The sequence below is a fragment of the Mustelus asterias genome, chromosome 20 (assembly GCF_964213995.1).
Source record: "Mustelus asterias chromosome 20, sMusAst1.hap1.1, whole genome shotgun sequence".
Lineage (NCBI taxonomy): Eukaryota > Metazoa > Chordata > Chondrichthyes > Carcharhiniformes > Triakidae > Mustelus > Mustelus asterias.
In genome coordinates, this window is record NC_135820.1 from 80,148,910 (window position 1) to 80,165,642 (window position 16,733).

The 16,733-nt window shown below is 41.7% G+C and overlaps 1 protein-coding gene across 12 annotated transcripts in view; it reads left to right on the top strand.

Annotated features, from left to right (window-relative positions):
• The first annotated feature begins 2,554 nt into the window (after positions 1–2,554).
• LOC144508681 (copine-1-like) overlaps positions 2,555–16,733 on the top strand; it is a 102,191-nt gene continuing 88,012 nt past the window's right edge. For 2 of the 12 annotated variants that reach the window (XM_078236936.1, XM_078236929.1), the window contains exon 1: positions 2,603–2,731. Coding sequence is in view for 2 of the 12 variants with exons in the window: in XM_078236935.1 (XP_078093061.1) it covers positions 3,340–3,359 (20 nt within the window). In the remaining 10 variants the exon portion in view is untranslated. Of the gene's footprint in view, positions 2,732–3,220; positions 3,360–6,450; positions 6,548–14,202; positions 14,275–15,345; positions 15,437–16,733 lie in introns of those variants that run through there. The other 10 variants (XM_078236938.1, XM_078236928.1, XM_078236940.1 and 7 more) reach the window with 10 other exon arrangements.

Sequence of the window (16,733 nt, forward strand, 5' to 3'; positions counted from 1 at the left end):
TCTGAGATTCTAATTGAAGAACACAGCAAGACAAATTATCATTTTAAAACACACCACCTTTCTGCTTTATTCCCCTTACTTTTCTGAGCTTGGTTGCTCCCTCTCAAGGTGCAGTTCCATAGTTGCTGATACACACAATAGGCTCGATTTTACCATCAAGTTGTGCCCGTTTTCGGGCGCAAAACTTGGTAAAGTCAGGTGTGAGGCGAGTGGCGTGAGGCGAGTGGCCTGAGGCGAGTGGCGTGAGGTGAGTGGCGTGAGGCGAGTGGCGAGTGGCGTGAGGTGAGTAGCGCGATCCGCGCCTGCCTCTGCGCTGGTTCCCCCTTTACCAAGGCCCAAAAATAGCCACGATCAGGCCGGCACCCGAAATAGGAGTGACAGCCATTTAAATGAATTTGCATGCATTTAAATTGACTTAATGGGCTGCACACCCAACCTTACAGGCACTTCCCCCTTTATCACTGTGTTCGCCCATCCAGAATCAGCGTGAAACAGACATGCTCCACAAAACTCCGATTCAGGTGCTCCAGTTAGTGAGGAGGTAGGAGTCCAACGGCTCTCTGCATGAGATCAGTGAAGGGGAAGGGGGGGGTGGGGGTCCACTGCCACTCTGTCTGAGATCAGTGAGGGGAAAAGGGGGGGGGCGGGGCCTGCGATCGGTCTGGGTGGCAGAGGAGGGTGGGGGATAAGGGGGTCAGTAATGTTGTGGGGGTGGGGCAATGTCTGTGGAAGGCAGGGGGAAGCATTGCCCAGCCCGGGAGTGATGTGGCGGTTGGAGGCACCAATCGGAGCTGCAGGATTTTAGGCATGTTAAGCCCCACCCACAGGCTTCTGCAGCGCGATTTGGAATTGCTGATATTTTTTCAGGCAGAGTGTGAAGAGGGGCACCTGAGAACGGATCGAAAAGTCGGATCTGAAACAATCCCAGTCCGCCCAGCACCTAGAATCAAAGTTGTAAAATAGGCCCCAGTATATCAGGGTGATGTCCCAGGTCAGCTACAGAACAGTTCAATTGCAGAACAGAACAGCTCCATTCTCAGGGAAGTACACTGTACAAGCCCACCACAACACCCATTCTCCACAGTAACCTTGTGGCCTCTCTACAAGCTGTTCTCTGTATTGGGTCAACAAGGGTACGTGTTGTCCCTGCATAAAGCAGGCACAAAGCATACCAATTTAGCATTGCACCAACATGTGCAGGCATTGGTCTTTGAAGTGTTAAACAGAGGACCTCACCTGTCCTCCCAGGTGGAGGTAAAGGATTCCAGGTGACATTTGATGAAGTGCAGGGTAGTTATCCCTAGTGTCCTGGCCAACATATATCCTTTAAGCGACATCTAAAACAAATTAGCTGGTGGTTTATTTCAGTTTTAGTGGGAGCTTGCTGTGTTCCCGCATTACAACGGTGACCATACATCAAAACTACTTGGCTGGTTGCAAAGCACACTGGGATGTCCTGAGGCTGTGACAGGAACATCTTTTGGACTATGGGAGGAAACCAGAGCACCCAGAGGAAACTAACGCAGACATGGGGAGAATGTGCAGATTTCGCACAGAGACCCGAACCGGGAATTGAACCCAGGTCTCTGGTGCTGAGAGGCAGCAGTGTTAACCACTGTGCCACCGTGCTGCCACAGTGACTAGGGCCATTTTAGAGGGCAGTTGAGAGTCATAAAAACATAAGAACTAAGAGCAGGAGTAGGCCATCTGGCACCTCGAGCCTGCTCTGCCATTCAATAAGATCATGGCTGATCTTTTCATGGACTCAGCTCCACTTACCCGCCCGCTCACCATAACCCTTAATTCTTTTACTGTTCAAAAATGTATCTATCCTTGCCTTAAAAACATTCAATGAGGTAGCCTCAACTGCTTCACTGGGCAGGGAATTCCACGGATTCACAACCCTTTGTGTGAAGAAGTTCCTCCTCAACTCAGTCCTAAATCTGCTGCCCCTTATTTTGAGGCTATGCCCCCTAGTTCTAGTTTCACCCGCCAGTGGAAACAACTTCCCTGCTTCTATCTTATCTATTCCCTTCATAATCTTAGATGTTTCTATAAGATCTCCCCTCATTCTTCTGAATTCCAATGAGTATAGCCCCAGTCTACTCAGTCTCTCCTCATAAGCCAACCTTCTCAACTCTGGAATCAACCTAGTGAATCTCCTCTGCACCTCCTCCAGTGCCAGTATATCCTTTCTCAAGTAGAGACCAAAACTATACACAGTTTTGTACTGTGTACAATCAGCCACATTGCTGTCAGTCTGGAGTCACATGTAGGCCAGACCGGGTAAGGATGGCAGATTTCCTTCCTTAAAGGATAGTAGTGAACCAGATGGGTTTTTCCGACAATCGCTGATAATTTCCTGGTCACCATGACTGAGATAGCTGCATATTCCAGATGTGTGAGTGGACCTGTAGGGTCTGAGCCTCTGCACTGGAGCTCCACTCACACTGACCCAGCCACAGCTCAGACCCTGCTGACGTCATGGCACCGCGACGTCAGAGGGTGGGCGGGGCCTGGCGGCGATGACGTCAGTCAGTGGGCGGGACCAGGCGGCGATGACGTCAGTCAGTGGGCGGGACCAGGCGACGATGATGTCACTCAGTGGGCGTGGCCAGCGCCGCGCCGCCATGTTTGCCGAGTGAGGAGGAGCGGGAGAGCAGCAGCAGCGCGTCCGCTCGTTAAACCCTCACAACCGCCCCTAGCTTATCCTATTTACCCCGTGTCACCGGTAAGGGCATCACTCACTCGGCTCGCTGCGGCCGTGCGGGGCCGGCCTGGGTTGTGTTGTCAGTCAGTCAGTCAGGAAACGCCGCTTCCCCGGGGAGGGGGAGCGGAGAGGCCGCCCGGGGTAGGCCTCTGGGCCGCCACCTCCTCCTGCCCCTGCCCCGGGGGCTCGATCGGCTCGCTCACCCGCGCTTGGATTGTACAGTTAAGCAGTTTGAATTGGGGTTGAGGTGGTTTCTGACCCCAGCGATGGCGGCGCCTCGGTGAGGGTGAGAGAGAAGGCGCTTTGTGCGCGCCAGGGAGCAGACAAAGAGTGTGCATGCGCAGCAAGAGGGACCACCCGGGGGCCATTCAAACATCCCGGAGTCATCCCAGGGCCCACACAGCTACATCCCAATGTCTAAGCCACCTTGCTCAGTGCCCGGGCCCCCAGCTACTAACCAATCACTCAGCAACACCTCTGGGGCTCTCTATTCACATAGACCAGACAGTGGTGTTTATATCTGATTCTAACATCGAAAGGAGGATTTCTGCACCAACCACACACTTTTTATTCCTGATGGCAAATTAATACATTTGGCATTTTTTATAACTGTTCAAGATCCAGACTTTATGTCTCAAATAATCTGCAGGTATTTACTGGTTTCGTTTTTGTGGATACTGCACGTTTTGAAAAGCTGCATAGACTATTTGACCTCATGAAATGCAATCTTGTAATGAATCCCTGTCCCTGATCTGTTTGTGTTGGATCATGGTGCTTTCAGACCAGACTTCTTTTGTTAAATGGGTTTAAGTGTAGAAAAGGCTTTCTTATTGGTGTTTTTCTTTAAATCTGGAAGTATAAAGAATGGAATTTGAGCAGAAGGAAAGCAGTTACTACATATTGGACTTGTTTTTATCAGACTGATTGAATTTGTGTTACCTTTTTGAATATTGATTTGTATTTGTACTTGCACGTTTAATGTTTTATTTTCTTTAGGGCCTTGCTGTAAAATGGATATCAGCCAAGTTTGGTTTGTTTGTGTTGCTTGTTTGAAACCTTGTTGGAATGTATACTGTCGCGAGATGTGATTGAGGCATAGTTTGTGGCATTATTTTTCTAATACTTACTTGGACAGCTTTTTAAGCAAAAGATTTTTAATATGTAAAAGGAAGCAGTTATGGTTTGATAATGAGTCTTGATTCCTGAATAGTGACATGCATCTTAATTGAGTCATCTGTTAAAGTACAGCAATGATTTTTTTGTTTACACCTCCAATTTGGGTCCATTACTGCTGGAAATGAGAGCACTACTGTGAACTATGTTTATTTTGAATTGGGGTGTATGATGTGGAAATTACTTGTGGAAGTCGCTGATTGTTACAGGCACAGTTGTTTGTGATGTTCACTAAATAGGTCTGTCCTAGTTTGGAGACTGCAACCAAAGGGGTGGACCTTGGTAACATTTGGCTTTCCGATAGACTAGTGTAGACTCTGGTGTTAATTTGAAAGATTGATTACTTTGGAATCATCTGAGCTATGTGTTTGTTGAATTTTAAATAGGTGTGGGAAAGTTAAGACTGTTTACACTCAATTCTAAACATGGTCTCCCCATCCAATAATGTTTCTCTTTGAAAGAAATCAAACAAACAATAGACATTTAAAAGAATTGGCAGTTATAATTAACTCCTGGCAAATCCTAGCTGGTGCAAACTGAGAAGATATTTGGGGAACTGTGACCAGTTCTTTATGCGACTTTTAAAATGAATGAGTTGAGATCCTGGGTTTTGTACTGTCTGAAACTTGAAACTGGAGAAACATTTAAATTTATACAAAAATTTAATATTTAAGTGAGAGAAAATGCAGCTGAGAAAATATATTTAAACTTCAGCAGTGATTTTTTTTTAGAAGTCTGAGCTTTTAAAATCTCATCTTAATTGTAGCAAACATGGATTTTGGGAGTTCAGTCTGCACAAGTTCCTGCTTTAGTGCTACTGATTTCGAACAAATGGAACAGGCAAATTTAAAGGATAATTAATAATTGTAATATCTAATTGCTGTCTATAATATGTTTACTGCCCTTTTTAGTGTAAAATATTTTGAGATTTTAGCCATCCTAATGCGCCAGTTTATTTTCTCTGCCAGTTTTTCTTCTTGTTTCTAAGTGTGCTGAATCCCTGCTGGCTATGGTTCCACAGGCAGAATGCCCCACTGCTGCCATGCCCAGGGTGACTGTAATTTGCACAAGTCTGAGTGTCAGTGGGCCGATTTATTTGAATTCCATCTGAACCTGAATCGGTGTTCGCCTCAAGCACAGACTTTCAGGAGCAGAAATCTTATTTGCCAAACTCCGACCACCTTATTAACAAAGATCTTGCCACTTTCCTGATCTGCATGGCACAATAGTTGGGAAAGCCCTTGTGCTATGTTTTAAAGATGAACAGTTTGATCTTTCTCCGGCTTTTACCCTTCTCCGTTAGCCTGCACACTCTGAAGTTGGAAATTTAAAGGGGAAAGTACAGCCTAAAGCATTAACCTTCCTAAAATAGGACTTAATCTTGACCAGATTAATGGGATCAGGTCTTCTCTTTCCACTGATATACAAGATGCTGAGTAAAACCAATCTCAATCAATTTGCTGGTGATTATGAATCCAGAGCATGGAATTACACTCAAGTTAAGCTCACTGAAACTTTAGAGTGGATGGTGTGGCTAACAAAAAACTTAATGGATAAGTGATTTCTGCAAGATTTGTGCATTCTGTTCAGTCTTGTATTGCCTGTTTTGGATCTCTCCGTTTCAAACAAAATATTAACTTGGAATGCAAGCAAGTTAGGTCTAGTGGTGATAAGAATGACATGGCTTGTAAAAGACCAAACCATTGACCACCTTCAACATGTTGGTTTGTATTGCAACTACAAATACTGTAGAATTGGTTATCATGGGCCACCTGTTCCATTGGTGGCGTTGTGGTTGCTGGAGAAATGTTTATTCTGCACAGAATTTTCCTGTGTTTATGGATGAATTTAAAACAGCCATTAAAATGAGCTGAATGCTTAAGCTATATTATGCTTATTTATGGAATTATGACTGGACTGATTAAGTTTATTTGGTTTTAGGCTATCTTGTGGTTGGAAAGTGGATATTGTTGCCAGCAGCAATGTTCATACTCTCGTAAGAAAAGTTGATTGAGGCAGTGTGGAGCGAATTATATTCTGCATCGAATTCTTGTGTGCATTGGCTTGACTGCAATGCAGCCTGGCTTTTATTATCATGCCCAAATGGCCACTCTTCACATGAGAGGGTCAGCAGACTGCTCAGTTGTGGGAGCCCTCGTTCTGAAGTAGTAATAATGTTCACTGAGGTGATTTGATGATCTTGCTCTGCAGGCAGTTGGTGGATCTTGTGATATTTCTGATCACCAAAGTTAATTTTACCATGTTTCTTCCCCTATCCGCCCACCAAAACCCCTCCACCAAAAAACCTAGAATGCTGTGTGCAAAGTTCACCAAACGTTTGGAAGCAGGTGACGGTATTTGTGTTTCCTTTCAGTGAAATAAAATTGATTAGTCACTTGATTTTATATCAGCAAGTATTTTGGTTGCGCATGTTTAGCATGTAAATTTTCTCATTGTACATCTATTGTTAATACTGACAATGATAAATTGTCATGAGTGGGCAGAGTGATGTGTGAGAATTGTTTGGAATTGTGATTTAAACTTTTTGTTAAATTTTTCCCATTCAGCCTTCTTTTTTTAGGCATGTAATCCTGAGCACATGAATTATTTTGGTCCAATTCTGCTTTCTAAATTGCTGGCAAGTGGCTTTGAAAGATAGACGAGGTATGTGCATTTGGACTGAATGTTATGCTTTGGTAATGTGGTTATACAGATCTGACTGATGCCGGGTACCGTGTACTTTAACTGCTCTTGATGCAAGGTCTTGGCTTTGCAATGTGGAGAGATTGCTATAAAATATATAATGTTTGTTTTTAAAAAAGGAGACTCCTTAATTTTCCAATTAATTTCATTCATTAATTAATTTCTCCTGCTATCATTTTCTGGAAGAAACTGTTCACTCCTTCCTGGGAAATCTGATCTGATGCCAACCCATAGGCTTAGAAGTGCAACGGGATGTAAATTCAAATTATCGATGTTATCTGTTAGTGAGTCAGATTAATATTTAAAATGTGTACATAATGGGCAACATTTGATAGCTAGAAAAGCCCGGGGGCCAGGCATTAGTTCCAGTGCTGGAAATTGAAATTGTGATTTATCCTCAATATTATAAAGCTGCAACCAGAGAGAAGAACTGAGCAAGATCTTTTATTATTTCAAGTTAGAATAGAAACTTGTGCCATCATTAAAGATATCTTTTAGGAATCTCTGCCTTTTTTGTTTTAACATCCAAATTACCATTCTAAATGTTTTGAAGGAACAGTAGTGCATGTGCTACTGGATTAGCAAATCAGAACTCTAATATTCCAGAGATTTGAGGGCTTTAATTCTGTTTCAGATGTCTGCTTGGTTTTTTTCTGGGCAGAAATCTGGTGGTTGTGAATGTAACCATGAAGCTGACAATTGATTCATTAATCTACTTCAGGGAAGGAAACAGGCCAGATCTGGCCATATTTCGGAAGGATCAAAGGCTTTAGGGACAGTGCAGAAAAGATTTATGTGTGGGGTTCCAAAGTAAGGGACTTCAGTAGCATAGTGAGAAACAGCAAAACATTTACAACACTAAAGGAGGCCATTTCAGACCATTGTATCCATTTGGTTGAAGAAGAATCTATCCAGATTAATCGTGCTTTCTAGATCTTGGTCCACAGTTCTATAGATTGTGGCACTTTAAGTTCAGAAATGTGATGAAGATGTCTACCATACCACGTTGGTACTAGAGCATCACCACCCTCTAGATGGAAAAAAGTATCCTTAACACCCCTTTGATCCATCTATCATTTTAAACCCATGCTCCTGGTTATTGGCCTTTTTAATGCAAACAAAGTTAATAGGAGAGACCTATCTTGGCCACTCGTCACCTTGTACACCTCCTAAAAAAGCACTAAGGGAGTAGGAGGAAAGCAAGAGCACTGATGAAGCACAGCACACATAGAGCAGGGGCCAAGGTGGGGGGACTCGCCATCGGAGCCTGACAGAAGGTGTGAAAGGAGCAGATAGTTTGGAGAAGCTGAGATTACTCATGGAGAAGGTTTAATTGAAGTGTTCAAAATCATGAGGGGTGAGGGGTCTGGACAGAGAATTAGAAACTGCTGCCATTGGCAGAATGGTTGAGAACCAGAAGACACCAATTTAAGGTAATTAGCAAAATATCCAAACACGATGTGGGGAATAACTTTTTTACGCAACAAAGTTAGGATTTGGAATGTACTATCTGTGATTATGGTGAAAGCAGGTGTAAATCGGAGCTTTCAAGAGGGGATTGGTATGCATCTGAAGGAGGAGAATTGGGGGACATTGAGGAAGGGGCAGGTGAGTGGGATAGCTGGATTGTGGAAAGCTGATGCAGATATGACTGGTCAAATAGCCTCTTGTGCTGTAACCATTTTGTGATTCTGTAAACAAACTTAGTCCCACACATATGTGGCTGACTTTTAACAGCCTTCTGAAATAGCATGTACTCTTTTGTGTGATCAAATTCCAACTTTGCAGGAATGGGTGACAAATGTTGGCATTGCCTGTAACAGCCGCAGCCTATGATTAATAAAAATAATCTCACTTTACGGTTCATATAGTGTGAGGGTCACATCACAGCTGTGCTAACTCTACGGCACAGTGGTAGCATTGCTGCCTCTCAGTGTGAGGGACCTGGGACCAATTCCGGCCCTGGTGACAATCTGTGTGGAGTTTGCACGTTCTCTATGTTTTCATGGGTTTCCTCTGGGTGCTCCGGTTTCCTTCCACAGTCCGAAGATGTGCAGGTTAGTGGATTGGCCACGCTAAATTGTCCTTTAGTGTCCCAAGATGTGTAGGTTAGGGGTATTAGCGGCGTAAATGTGTGGGCTTACAGTGATAGGATGGGGGTGAGCCTGGGAGGTGCTCAGTCGGTGTTGACTCTATGGATGGAAAGGCCGCCTCCTGCACTGTTGGGATTCTATGATTCTTTAAAAAGGGCCATTGGATACCGAGTAATGCAATTTTTTTCGCAGCTCTCCTTACCTCTTTCTCCACCTCCTGCCACTCCAAACTCTGGCTGATTATTGAATCCTTACCATTCTCCTTGTTGAAGTCAGCACAGACCATGGATCAAGCTTGAGTCTAGCCAGCTCGTAAGGCCCACTACCACCCTGAGAATTTCTATCTGTATTACAGGAACATTTTTTTTTTCAGGATGATCATGCGAGTAGGCGTTTTCAATTAACCAAAAGAATTTCCAAACTGGTTAAAGCTTAGCTTGCGAGTGAAACATGTCGTTTTCATTAACCTCGTAACAAAGTACATTTTCTGTACCTGAGAAATGAAGCAGCTTGAAAAATGATTGTGGACTATAACCCTTTCCAGTGCTGTGTTGGAATCCTCCTGCTTCCAGTTTGTAGAATGTGGGGGGAAATCTTCCTGATTATGTAAAGGATTTGAAAATATAGATTAAATTTGAATTTGCCCTTTGAGTTTCATGATGATGTGTTTGTTCTCGCATTGATTTTGGTATAGATGATTTTTCATTGGGTGTGAATATTGCTTGTTTTCTCATTGTGCTATTCCTCATATCTGTTTAAAATCTAAGAGAAAGCAAAAGGAAGACCCTATGTTTGTGAGTGATCTATTCCATTAACCTTTTTTTTGGAGATTTGTTCAAAATTTGTGTATATGAGAGTTAATTTTGAAAGTTGCTGAACACTTTGCTTTCAAAGAGGTTAAGGAGCTTCTGGATTGTTTTGAGTCTGACACTAGTTTGTTAATGGTCACTGCCCAAGGACCTGGTTTTTGGCTGTCTCCCTGATATTACAGCAGTGACTATGCTTCAAACAGTACTTCATTGGCTGTGAAGTGCTTTGAGATTGTTGTTGGTAATGAAAAGCACGCATCTATTGTTTGTGTTTGAAATGATTGTGAAAGCAGTGGTGTTTGTCTACTTTGGTCTGAAATGCATATGTATGTATTTACGATCAGTGTTGTAACTTTGTAGCTCCCCAAACCATACTTTTGCGGCAATAAAGAATGTGGAATTGAATATGTTTTAATTTGCAGTGTTCTGTAAATGAGGGCTAAACATCTTGGTTTGTATTGCTCCGATGCGGAACTAATTTTGAATAAGTTATCTTGAATGATGGGAATTCATTTGAAACGAATCAACTTTTTGTTTGAAGGTGACTATTTTCAGGGCAAGTAACCTTTTGAAGCGTAATTTTGTTTATTGAGCTTGGAATTTATAAATTTTTGTTCGTCATTAAGGAATTTGTTTTGAGATGATGTATGAAGCAGTACAAGATTACTATTCAACAAATTGAAATTTTGTGGCATTGTTAAAGCTTGATTTTACTTGCTGTACTGGTGATAAAATTGCAAGATCTGCTTTCTGTGAATAATGCTGTTACAGTCTGTGCTGCTTTGAGAAAATGAACAAATTGCTATGATATTCTTCCTGCTCACACTTCAGATAATCTGTATTAAAGAAGTAAACCTATTTAGTACAGGAGATCTCCTGGTTTATAATGTGCTGAACTTCATGGTAATTATGCAAGGGTATACTTGATTATTCAAACTATTGATTTTTAAACAAAGGCTTATGTAAACATTTTTTAATATTTGTGTATTCCTAATGAAGGTGCCATTAAACTGAATCTGATTTAAAATTATATTAAGTTTATTTTAAGTTTACAGTTACAAGTGACAGTTTCTTTCTCCAGTGTGTTCCATTATGACTTGTTTCTTCATTTGAGTTATTTATTTTAAGATTTATGGTTTTGTCTTTCTGTTCAGTGTTGTTGTTTGGTGTATATGCTATATTCAGAATATGCTAAACGATCAGTTTCTCCTTGGGTATCTTGTGTTACAATAAATGACAATGCTGTTGAAATGTCACCACGTGGTTTGGAACTTTGCCCAAGTGGTTATTTCCTCTGTCATGTATTCTAGGGAAAAGCTTTCCTGTTGGTGCGATTGCTGATCTTGTAGCTTGAGTTGAATTTACATTGTATAGCAAGTTACTGTGGAACAAAATGTTGGTGATTTACGGAGCTTAAATATGCGAATGTTTGTATTTATCACCTCAAACCTTCCTCCGTTAGGTTAATTGTGTACTTTTTGGGTGCTTGGCGAATTCAGTGTATAGCCATGCCACTGAGATGGCCACTTTACATTTCATTGGTGTCAAACACAGCATAGGTAATGCGCCGACATCTTCATTCAATGTTTTTACAACTTTCAGTTCAGCCAAGTAAAGGGCATGTATGATTCCTTGTGTTGCACGTTTCTGGTTTTTGTTGAGGTAATGAGGTAGTAAATAGCAGTGACCAGGAATTGGGAAATTAGAGCTGGGATTGTTTTGTGCATGTATCCCAAAATACCTTGTTTGGCAGTAGCTGAAACTGGGACTTGGTTTCTTACTCCTTATGCTATGATTCTGTTGTCTGTCCCAAGCAAAGGGGGCATGTTGGACCATGTTAAGGTTGCTGCTGATCGTTATATACAACTAACAACGTTTGTTGTGGGGGAAGGCTTTCACCTTGATTTCTTAACCCTGTCTTGTGCCTTGTTGTGCTCAGTTTGATGAGAGATTTTTTGCAACCTGAAAATGTTTCTCAACAGAAGTTGGTGTCAGCTTCCTTTTATGAAGTGGAGTTGGCATTTCTCTTGATGATATTGCTGTTTACTAACTGGACTATGCCAGAAGTGACAGAATCATCGGGTGCTACACGAAAGAGACTATTCAGCCCATTGTGCCTGTGCCAGCCAAAAAATAAAAAAACTAGCTGCCCAATCAGATCCCATCTTCCAGTGCCTGGACTGTAGCCTTGCAGGTTCCAGCACTTTAGATGCAGATCCAGGTACCTTTTAAATGTGCTGAGGATTTTTGCCTCCCCCACCAAACCAGGCAGCAAATTCCAGACGCCCACCACCCTCTGGGTGAAGACATTTTTCCTCTCATTAGCCCTGACAACATTCTTATCTCTGCAATGATGAGACTTGGCAGCACGGTAGCTCAGTGGTTAGCACTGCTGCTTCACAGCTCCAGGGACCTGGGTTCGATTCCCGGCTTGGGTCACTGTCTGTGTGGAGTTTGCACATTCTCCTCGTGTCTGCATGGGTTTCCTCCGGGTGCTCCGGTTTCCTCCCACAGTCCAAAGATGTGCAGGTTAGGTTGATTGGCCATGCTAAAATTGCTCCTTAGTGTCCTGGGATGCGTAGATTAGAGGGATTAGTGGGTAAAATATGTAGGGATATGGGGGTAGGGCCTGGGTGGGATTGTGGTCGGTGCAGACTCGATGGGCCGAATGGCTTCTTTCTGTACTGTAGGGTTTCTATGATTCTATGATTCTTGGCAATGCCTGATTGAAGGATTAGTGGCACCAATGGTTCATTGGTTGGCATGCTTGTCCGAATCACAAGACTGTGGGTTTAGCTCCACTCTAGTGACTTGAGCACACAATTTAGGCTGATACGGTAACGATGGAGTGCTGCTGCATTGTCAGTGACACTGTCCAGCAGTTTGCCCTCAGGTTAGCATCAAAAAAAATCTCCTGGTGTTTTGACAATATTTGTCCCTCGAGCAATGCAGCAAAACCAGATAATTTGGTTGTTGGCTCGTAGCTATTTATGGGATCTTGCTGTGTACAGTTTGACTACTGTTTCTTCTACATTTACAATAGTGATTGATCACACTTCAGGAAGCACTTCACTGGCTGTAATGTGTTTTGGCATGTCCTATATCATTGTAAGTTCTCCTGTTTTCTGAAGTCTTCACAAGGAGCAATTTTTGTATTTTTGGCTCTGCTTTGTTAATCTAACACAAAATCTGGAATAATGTGAAAATAAGAATGCTTGAAATGATGCATTCAGTGTTATCTTGGTTATGCTTGTTTTTAATGCTGGTAGTCTATCTTTCAAAAAAAAGTACAAGTAGAAGCTGGCTTTATAGCTAAATCTGCGCTTGCAGCAAAAGGCAGTAGTTTATTACATTACACGATTACTGTAAGTAACCCACAGATTGTTTTGAAATGCAGCAGCTACAATTTGGTACAAATACATGTGTTGTTTTGCTATGACAGGCCTTCAACTGCCAGTGGATTGGTCAGTCTGGCTGTGCAGTAGCAGGCAATTAATTATTCAGTGAATGTTTGTATTAGGAAGAACATCTTGCATAATGGACCTTAAAGAATCGTGCATCTTAGATTCTACCCATGTGGGAATTTTCACAGCAACTTCATTGCAATGTTAATGTAAGCCTACTTGCCACTAATAAATAAACTTTACTTTAGCAGGTTCCCTAGTGAACCAAATAGTGTTCAGATTATTTAACGTATCTGACTAATTTAATTTCCAGTATCTTTTTGTGCAATACTCTTCATTTTGTCCCTGCAATGACTACTTCACCCAGCTCAGCAATCCAGTCTCTAGATGCAGCCATATCTGGAAAACGCTGAGTGGTTGAACTCTGAAATCTTTGTAATATTAGTCTATGATGGTAGTCTGAGCAAACATGACAGTGTTGCTGTCCCCACCAGAAAATATCTGCATTGGATTGTGTTTTTTCTCCTCAAAAAACTTCAAAGATATCACTTGACCTTGCATTCTGTGTCTAATGTAATGAGATGTGTTAGAGTTCAGTTTTGTCAGACTACTTCAGATATTGGAGTTGGGATTTTTGTGCAGTTAGGAAGGAATGGGTAAAATGACGTCATTGGAAGATGTGGGCTATTATGGAAACCATAGACAGATGGTCAGAATAGAGGGCTTCAGGCATCCAGTCTACTGTTTTTAATCCACAGCTGCTGGCTATAGATGCATGGATGAATTGAATATTGATATGTTTGTAATAAATTTATCTTGAAGGCTAAAATGAAAGCTAAACTGATTTTGTGCCAAATTTATTTTCCAATTTTAAAAAGTCTTGCATTTGTAAATAAAACCAAACTGGTATCAAGCCATGCCCTTAGTTTCGGCTGTTTCATAGCATCACTAAGAACTGATTTGTCATAAGTCAGTGAGCTGAGTTGTTGTTGTATTTGGAATCTAGATTTAATTGGGTTGGTGTGATGCAGGAAGTTCACTGTGTAATAGTGATCCCTTGCTTGTACTGTAACAGATGCAGTAAAGTTGCTGCTATTAGGCAGATGTCTGATCTCTGGTGGTTTGGGTGTTGTCCCTCTTGGATTTGTAATCTAAAGGCTAATCTGTGCGAGTAATGAGCAGCAACATCAAGCACTGTAGATGAGGCAAATTCTGTTGCCCTCTGAACTGACTCTGAATCTACTTGATGGAATTCGTTTTTATTTCCAGATTAATCTGAAGACCGAGTCTGAACATTTTATCAAATCTCTATCCTTGGTGGATTTGACTTTCTTCTTCAATCAGAAATGAGGACACCCAAACCATAACTTTTAATGCATCAAGTAAGAGTTGCATCACTTGCAATCAGCAATTTAAATAGGTCAATGTCATTTGATCCACATTTGGATGGGATTCGCAGTGAGCCAAAATGAAGCACTCAAAGCATAAACACACTGTTGTACATTAGAGTAACTTGCATTTAGGTCAGGACTGTATGAACTATATTGAGTGGCAGTTGACTTCCAGGCAAGTTTTATGGGTGGTCTTTAGTAATCCATAGTAACCATAATCTGCTTATTTTGAGTTTCTCAGTACGCAATCTGTTTTAGTTTGCCTGTAGTATAAGAACTGAGTGTTCCTACATTAATTTATCTTTACCAATACTTTTTTAGGGGAGGGTGGGGAATTGTTAAAATGTCACGTTGCTGCGAATACAGAAATAAAATGCCTTGTAGTAAAATCTTTACCTCCTCTTGTCACTGAATTATATACTTGAAAATACAGCTGACAGTTAAAGTTTGTTTATTAGTTGCAAGTAAGGCTTACATTAACACTGCAATGAAGTTACTGTGAAATTTCCCTAGTTGCCACAGTCTGGCGCCTGTTGGGGTCAATGCACCTAACCACGTCTTTCAGAATGTGGGAGGAAACCGGAGCACCCGGAGGAAACCGATGCAGACACTGGGCGAATGTGCAAACTCCACATAGACAGTGACCCAAGCCGGGAAGCAAACCCAGGCGCTGTGAAGCAGCAGTGCTAATCACTGTGCCACCGTGCCGTCCCTACTGGTTACTACCTATTTCTTAAATAGTGAGTTTCGAGAGGATTTTTGGAGAGGAGAATCGAGCAGAGTTAACATATACCTGTTCCCTGTAGAATTAACATATACCTGTTCCCTGTTGCATTAACATATACCTATTCCCTATAGAATTAACGTATTCCTGTCACAAGTGACATTTTCAGGTGAATCGGGGTTTGAGGCTGGGAGGTAATTTGCCTAGAATATGCAGATATAAGATTGCAGGAAGATTTTCGTTGCAGTAGAAGTCAGCGAGTTGGAAACTGTAAAACTGAGATCTAACTGTAAATACTGGAGGGAAGGTTCAAATAGGTCGTTTCTATTTTAAATGCGGGTGCAGAAATTTATAGAATGGGAATTTGACGCAAAACTGTGGAAAACACTCAAGTGATCAGTAAAGTTCTATAGATAAGTATACACCAAGGTGAGAGATTTTTTAGTCTGTCGTGTAAAAAAAGGGGAAGTGCCACTCAAGATCATTTCAAATAGAAGTAATGTTCCTGGGTGTGCACATCCTCTGCACACTACACGCCATTTACCTTTTATAGCTGAATGATGTCTCTAACAGTGCACGTTGTTTGTCTGCAGTTATTGCTGGTGGAGAAGGCCTACAGTGATCTTTGAAGTAAAGCCTGACTGCTGGGTTGCATTGAATACTAGGTGTGAGCCTGGATCAGTGGGACTTGTGAATCTCTTTGTGTGCTGCCACAGGCAGAAAGCCTTGTGTACCTCCCTTGAATGATCTCTAAGAAGCGCACACTTCATGGTATAGATTATCATTGAATTGATTTTCACAATTCTTAACCTTCACTGAAAATCACCAAGACCATCCATGACCTGAAGCAGCATCAGTTATTGGCAAAAAAAATCACCCATCAGCCATGAAGCTCTGCAGCAGACATTTTTCAAAGCAGTGTGGCTGTAGTCTAATCTGTAGGTTCAGATGGCTGTAATTCAAGATTCACAGTTGTGTCTAATGCTTTAATGAGATTATGGCCTTTTGTTATCACTCAGGCGCCTGTTCTGTATATAAACTGCCTAATCGTTTGTCAAAAAAACTGCTTTGTCATCAGAGCTAGCTATTCATTCCGTTTCTCAGTTTTGCATTTTGGACAATTGTTATGCTTTAGGCAAATATTGTTGATGATCAATTGGTTAGTTTCTTCTCAAATAATTCATAGGAAAAATACAATCTGCAAAAGCTGTGGTGAAATAAGTGTGCAGCAAGAATTCTCAAGTTGACTTCAATGTTTGAGCTTCAAATGATTTGTATAATTGAGTTAAAGCTTTTTATCACTGAACAAAATATGAAAAATAATGATTTGTGTTATATTGACATTGTAGATCAGGGGAATATTGTTTACAGCGTACACTTCCTCCCTGCCTTGGCCAGTGAATTTCGTAGAGGGCAATAACACTTTAAATACACATTGGTATCCGTTTAGAGTGCACAGTGGAAAATAGGATTAGTGTAGTCAGATCTTTGTTGACTGGCGTGGATACGATGGCCAAATGGTCGCCTCCTGTGCTGTGAACATCTATGCATCTATGAATTGTGTTTTTGGGGTACAAGTTTATATATGTGAAGATTTATAGTTAAAATCTCTCAGCTAAGCTTTTCAACTCGGGAGTAATTTGTGTGGGTTTCTTATGGCATCAGCATGAATTGTAAACAGATTACAAGTTTCCGATACTATTCAGTGATGTTTCTAATGGTTACA